The sequence below is a fragment of the Arachis ipaensis genome, chromosome B08, assembly GCF_000816755.2.
Source record: "Arachis ipaensis cultivar K30076 chromosome B08, Araip1.1, whole genome shotgun sequence".
Taxonomy (NCBI): domain Eukaryota; kingdom Viridiplantae; phylum Streptophyta; class Magnoliopsida; order Fabales; family Fabaceae; genus Arachis; species Arachis ipaensis.
Window position 1 is genome coordinate 774,497 of NC_029792.2, and position 7,153 is coordinate 781,649.

General features: G+C 38.0%; 2 protein-coding genes across 5 annotated transcripts in view; both read left to right on the forward strand.

The window, feature by feature from the left end:
• Positions 378–3,226, forward strand: LOC107612693 (transcription factor MYBS3). The gene is made up of 3 exons (XM_016314394.2): positions 378–867; positions 1,921–2,129; positions 2,418–3,226. The coding sequence occupies exons 1-3, from the start codon at positions 558–560 to the stop codon at positions 2,943–2,945; spliced, it is 1,047 nt and encodes a 348-aa protein (XP_016169880.1). The 5' UTR covers positions 378–557; the 3' UTR covers positions 2,946–3,226.
• LOC107612611 (protein PAF1 homolog) overlaps positions 3,771–7,153 on the forward strand; it is a 5,348-nt gene continuing 1,965 nt past the window's right edge. Inside the window, exons 1-8 of one of the 4 annotated variants that reach the window (XM_021108468.1) lie at positions 3,772–4,498; positions 4,537–4,620; positions 4,672–4,681; positions 4,721–5,479; positions 5,815–5,883; positions 6,546–6,653; positions 6,757–6,937; positions 7,015–7,089. In XM_021108468.1, coding sequence (XP_020964127.1) covers positions 4,551–4,620; positions 4,672–4,681; positions 4,721–5,479; positions 5,815–5,883; positions 6,546–6,653; positions 6,757–6,937; positions 7,015–7,089 — 1,272 coding nt within the window. In that variant the 5' untranslated portion in view covers positions 3,772–4,498; positions 4,537–4,550. Of the gene's footprint in view, positions 5,480–5,814; positions 5,884–6,545; positions 6,654–6,756; positions 6,938–7,014; positions 7,090–7,153 lie in introns of all 4 variants that reach the window. The other 3 variants (XM_021108465.1, XM_016314306.2, XM_021108466.1) reach the window with 3 other exon arrangements.

A 7,153-nucleotide genomic window follows, 5' to 3' on the forward strand; every position in this document is an offset into this window, starting at 1 on the left:
AAAGCATTCATTCTTTGAGAGGTGTCTCTAAGAATCCAACAAAATTTTTTTCCTTAAATAATCAAACACTCATACGTTATCCAAAATGAATCATATCTCTTCTGAAACATTATCTATGAAATTCTGTTTTCATTTTAAGATAACAATTAACAACCACTAATATACCTTTCAGTAAAATACTAAAATTCGAATGCATTAGTATTAATTTAACTTATGTTATGTGTTATATAGTAAGAAGGGGTAGTAAAGTAAATGCACAAGAAAGAAAACGAGCGATGGAGCGCGTTCTGCTAACATTATATCGAAACACTAAAATTAGAATTCCAATTTTGACCTCGAAAGTTTGAAAATATCCCAGACTTATCCATCCATCACCCTCGTTTTTCTGCCATAAACAAACACATGCAATCTTTCTTTCTCTTCTCTTCTCTCTCTCTCTCTATCCATTACGAATCACCAATCAATCATCACGTAATCTTCATCTTCTTCTTCTTTTTTTTTTCATTTTCTTTTTTTTTCTCTTCCGTGTGATTAGTCCTTCCACCGAGTCAATCGGCATGACTCGGCGGTGCTCACACTGTAGCAACAACGGCCACAATTCCAGGACATGCCCCAACCGCGGCGGCGGCGGCGGAGGCGGCGGAGGAGTGAAGCTGTTCGGTGTGAGGCTGACGGATGGATCAATCATAAAGAAGAGTGCGAGTATGGGGAATCTCATGACGCTTCACCACCATTGTTCGTCTCCTTCTTCCTCCTTTGTGGCCGCCGCCGGCGATAACCCAGGCTCGCCTGACCCTGTCGGTTACTTGTCCGACGACCCTGCCCACGCCTCGTCCTTCGCCAACCGCCGTGGCGAAAGAAAGAAAGGTATAGTTATCGCATTTCACGGAATGCAACCAAAAAAGATGAATAATCAACATTTTCTGAATTTCTTATCGCATTTTAATTTCAAGCTAGGAACTTTCTCCTTTTTCTTAGTTGTATTTTCCTTTTATTTAAAGAAAGAACATCTATTTCGGCATTTTTTTGTGATATTTGAGATGCTAAGGAGAATTTAGTTTTGTTTGTTGCTGATGATTGTTAAGGTTAAGGTGAAGAAGGTAACGAAGCTGCGCATTTTACTGGGTTAGGTTTGCTTTTTAGATCTCTGGATTAATAGGGTGCATGAAATTCGTTCATTTTGTGGAGGAAGTTGGGTTCTTTATTTTTTTTCCCCAAGATTTTTCTTCCTCCAAAGAGTATGTTTAAACTTTGCGTGGTGCTAGAAAAAGAGAAAGAAATGAGTGAAATGGTGGTAGTGCATTCTCTGATTGATCATTAAGGGTGGGCATTTATGATTTCAATATAAATGTGAAGCATTTAATACCATGGTACGTGTATCATAAGCATGTTGAATTTATAGTGCCAACAAGAGAATGTTGAAATCTGTTTCCAAAACCATTTTGATATTTATGGTTTCTTCTTCCTTGGAGTAGGAAATGTCGGTGGAAAATATTATACTTCATGCCTTCTGTTACATATATTTCTGGCAGTTTAGGTTGAGATCAAGTTATTGAACAAAAAAAGGTTAAATCTATATCTATTATTTGGAAATTACTCTTCCATGGAGTAGTTTTTTGCTTGCTTGATTTGAGTCAATTTGCTTTTCTGAACCATAAGCAATGCCCTTATGTGGCTTAGCTAGTTTTAGACACTAAGGTTTCTTTTGGAGAATGCATATGTTTTTTAGTGATTAATTTAGTTAGCAAGCCATTTAAGGTTGTAGTGGTGTGGGCCGAGGCATGTATGTATATGAGCCATGAAGCTCCTCCAAGAAAATTTTCATCCCAGTTTTACTCCCAACCAAACGTACCGTAATGTCATTAAGTCATTGATCAAGCACACTTGCTTATTGGATTACTCTATTTTCATGTGTTTTAGGTGTTCCATGGACCGAAGAAGAACATCGGATGTTCTTAGTTGGTCTGCAAAAGCTGGGGAAAGGAGATTGGCGTGGAATATCACGTAATTTTGTTGTATCAAGGACCCCTACTCAAGTAGCAAGTCATGCCCAGAAGTATTTTATCCGACAGAGTAATGCTACCCGGAGAAAGAGGCGTTCCAGCCTCTTTGACATGGCTCCGGATATGGTAGGTCTTGACATATTTGATATGCGAAAAATATCTATCTAATTAAGGGAAAATATCTTGGCATATTATTATTTCATGTTTAAAATCCTGTAATTTTTTCTCCATAACATGTTTCTTGCTCTGTAAAAAGTTTACTATTAATGTGATTAATCCGCCAATGGGACCATTCCATAGTTTTAGCTGGACATTGATTATGGTTGATGAGTATTATATTGGTGTATCTGTTTCCACTGCCTTTCTCTGCTTTCCTCCCCAGCTAACATATTTTTTAAAACAACCATATGGCAGCCTACGGATCCGCCTTCGGTGCTGGAAAAACAAGTACTGCTTCTGACCTCTGAGAACTCACAATCTCCCAATGTAAAATCACAACCTTCATTAAATCTATCTCTCAAATCTGAAGTTGACCCCATGGAAATTGCTTCTGAAGAAAATGTGAAAGAGAACAATGTAGCTAATGGGTTGAAACCAAAGGCTGCTGAATACTTCCCAACTTATGTACCTGTCCGATTTTCCATATGGCCATCACTGGAAGCTTCCTTTCAAGAAAGTAATGGAGTAGAGACATCTCATCATGAGGTTGTAAAGCCAATTCCAGTCGTTCCCAAGAATCCGGTCAATGTTGATGCACTTGTGGGAATGTCTAATCTGAGCATTGGAAACACACAGATGATTCTTGAAAGGGAGCCTTCCCCACTTTCCCTGAAATTGTTAGGAGAGCCATCGAGGCAGTCGACATTCCATGCGAATACTCATGCGCCTGTTGGCCGGACGGACCTAAGCAGTGGCAAGAACAATCCAATCCAAGCTGTTTGAATCTATTGAAGACAACAGTAAACTAAGCCTTTTTTTGGTCATCTTTTTCATTTGTAATATCACATAATTTTTTTCTCCTTTTCTTTTCTAAGTCATAGTGTTTTAATGTTTGGAAGATTATCTTCCAAGTAGTATGAAAAGTTACATGATGGTATGTAGCTCAGGTTAGATCAATTCTTGACAAACATATATTCTTTCGTTCTAAGTGTAAACAAATGAAAGCTTAAATAATCATATATATGGCCAAGAGGTTTCTCCTCTTCCACTAGGTTTGGTTAAAATCATTGGTTACCTAGTATCTCAGATACTTTTATATATGTCTCTATGGACACTTAAAAAGTCATCCCTGCATAACAAAATCTGGATAACTTGATTGCATCTACTATTGGCCTTCATCTATTAACCAAAATGTCAAGTTAATGACATCCCTTACTACAAACCAACATTGAAATTCTTTGTTAAAACCTTGAGTAGTTGGCAACCTTCAAGCAATAATGAACTAGACAAAGAATTCAACTGATATTTCTCTAAATCTTATACCTTAGCACATGATGATGCCGCATGTTGATTTGTGAGATCAAGAACAAAGAATATGTAGACTAAAGATATCAGAGACTCATTAGTGGAAGCCAGCAGTAATATTAGTGAGAGAGAATAAAAAACAAAACATATTTATTTAAACAAATCAGCAGATATATATTTCACTTTCACATAAAGCACTGTACATTTTTCCCACTACACACTCAACAACTCTTTGCCTTCAATTAATTACTTTGCAAAAATATCAAAGGAAGCTAAGTATATATATACATACACATGCAAAATATTTTCCTTGTTTTTCATAAAGGGGGCATGGAACAGTAAAGTACTAAACTTTATGGATAGTAAATCACAGATGAAAATCTAGCGAAGCAATACATGACAATATGACATGGTATCAGTATGATACTATGATTGCTCGCAAAAGCAAAAGCAAGAACGTTCCAAGGGAGAACATGGCCGATTGATTTCTCATAATCTCACCACTCAAAACACACAAGCTCGTCTTTTTTCACTCTCCACAAGTTGCTTCTCTATTACTGCTAATAATATCACCGATCTATGCTCTCTGCACTTGTGCTTCTGTTACTTGCTGCTTTTCCACTTAGGTTAGGACTTATGTGCAGTCATTCACTTCTGAATTCGGGTACTGGAATCTTCCATATCAAAGGCTCTGTTTTTACGGGACCCTTTTCTGAAAAGTTTGCAACTTCGGTGACCGTATCACTTTATTATTATTGTTATTGTTTTGTATGAGAACTGTTTTGATCTCCGAAGACTAGGTTTTGAGCATGATAGCTCATAGTTGCAATAGAGCAATAGATAGGTGACTAGAACTTTTTTCCAATTAATGCCTCGAAGGGTTTCGGCTTCTACTATTGAGAGCCCGTGATCTAGGACTAGGAATAAAGTGAGTGTTATTTTGGATTATTTAGGGTTTAGCTCTGTTCAGCTTGTATATTAAGATTTGGGAAGTGGAAGGATACGAAAATAGAAATAAGGTAGCCCTAAAATTTTGTTTTTTGAGCTTAATTTAGGTGAGTTTTTTGAGTTTATGATTTAGGAATGGCTTCTTACAGGCCTTTTCCTCCTCAATCTTCGTTTCGTCCACCAAGTCAAAGTCAAAACCCTGCTGGTGGATGGAACTATGGTGGTGGTGGTGGAGGAGGAGGAGGAGATGCTGCTGTGTCTTCTTCAGCTCCCTCTACTTCATTCCCACAAGGTGGTTACAATCAAATGCCTCCAAATGCTGGATATAATCATGCTGCTGGTTATGGATCATCAGCTTCACACCATTATCAGCAGTATCCATATCCACCACCACCACCAGCTCCTCCTGAAACCTCATACCCTCCACCACCACCTCCACCTGCACCTGCACCTGCACCTTCAATGCCTCAACAAAAGTTGCAACCTCCTCATGCTCCTCCAATGTACTATCCTCCTAATCAATACTCTCAGTACAATCAGCAGCAGCCGCCACCGCCTCCTTCTTCGCCACCGCCCAGTGCATCTATGCCACCACCACCTCCCCCTAGTTCACCACCACCTCCTGCTTCAGCTTCTTTGCAAAGTCAAAGGAACGAGGAAAGGCAATCGCATGATCGCAGTAAAGGGAAGCTGAAGGAGGCTTCAACTTCCGCCAGACGTGAACACAAGCATTCCAATCGTGGCATTCCTCATAAACAGCAGAAGCCTGCTGTTGCTCCAATGCCAATGAAGAAATCAAATGGGCCTCCTGGGAGAGCTGAGACGGAGGAGGAAAGGAGGTTGAGAAAAAAGAGAGAATTTGAGAAGCAAAGGCAAGAAGAGAAGCACAGGCAGCAGCTGAAGGATTCCCAGAACAGTGTTCTGCCAAAGACTCAGGTATCTGGGAAGGGGCATGGTTCGGTTATAGGGTCACGGATGGGAGAAAAGAGGACTACTCCCTTATTGAGTGGTGAAAGGATTGAAAATAGGTTGAAGAAGCCAACTACATTTCTATGCAAGATGAGGTGAGTATGTTGAAATCACTTTTGATTTTAGGTTTTCCTCAGGAGCATCTCTTTATTAGTTATTTGCAGTAGTTGTTGTTATTTTTTTCTGTGGTGCATTGTATTGGATATTGATTAATTATGGGATTTGTTCTGTTTATGGAGATTCCATATAAAAATGAGATTTACGTTCATTTTTTCTTATGTTAATTTCTCCATTGCGTTATGCTTTCCGAATGAGATTTATGTTTCATCAGTTAGTAATCATTCATATTGCAAGCACATGAAATTATTATTCTAGATGTTTTCTGTTGGTGCTAACAAATTGCGAATTTACAATCTGTTTCTCATTTAAGGTTCCGAAATGAACTTCCAGATCCAAGTGCACAACCCAAGCTAATGGCATTCAAGAAAGATAAAGATGAGTACGTGGTTGTATTTCATGTTTATTTCAGTATTTAGCTTCCAGTGTACCAAGAGTTATATATTCACATGATGATGCAGTCATTAATGGTTAATGGTTTCACACGTTTATATTGTTTTTGCGCCCTTTTATTGTTATTATTATTGAATCATTTTGGTTAGGCATGAATGTTCAGGCTTGTACGGAGATGATGATGCTTACGTGAGAGTGCTCGTAAACGTACATACTAGTTTACTAAGATGTAAGGATATAATGGATTAATAAGACGTTAGTAGGCAAATGTGCTGTTCTGGTACTAAATGAGAATTGAGATATGTCCTGCAAGTAATCAAACAAATTCTAAGCTACCAATAGCATAGATAGAGTGTATACTGAGTGAACCAAGTGATTCCTGAGTGCTGAACACTAGCTTTTGCAAGAATATTCATGGTTGAAGATCATTTAATTATAACCTGATCACTTTACATTAGTTGTGTGTTTTTATCCTTTTTCATGTTGACTAGCTATGCTGGATTGAATTGCTAGCTCATACTTCTCTTATCCCTCATATTAAAGGATATATACTACTGATAAGTGACATTTATTGGAAATATTACAGTGGCGCTTTCTAGACTAATGGCTTAATTATGCCTTCCTTTTTTCCTGGTAATTTCATGATGGTAGATATGCAAAATATACGATCACATCCCTGGAGAAAATGTACAAACCCAAGCTTTTTGTGGAGCCTGATCTTGGGATACCTTTAGACCTGCTTGATCTCAGTGTTTACAAGTATAATCTTCAAACCCTTTTATAAACTTGAATTTGATTGTATCATTTATGCTGAATGAGCTGGTTTGATGAATTTTTTTTCACTTGTCATATACTCTTACAGTCCTTCCAGTGTTAGACCACCCCTTGAACCAGAAGATGAAGAACTGTTGCGAGACGATGAAGTTGTTACTCCAATGAAAAAAGGTGGCATAAAAAGAAAAGAAAGACCTACTGACAAAGGTGTTGCATGGCTTGTCAAAACACAGTATATATCTCCTCTAAGCATGGAATCGACAAAACAGGTATTATACATTTATGTCGATATAACAATGCATTACCCTCTCAACACAATCAATAGCTTATGAAGATATTGTTGTAGTCTTTTACTGAAAAGCAAGCAAAGGAACTGAGAGAGATGAAGGGTCGCAATATTTTGGAAAATATTAACAACAGGTAGAGTGGTGTCCAACTATCTCATCTGACGTTATTTTACAAAGAATTATTATTTGACAGTAATT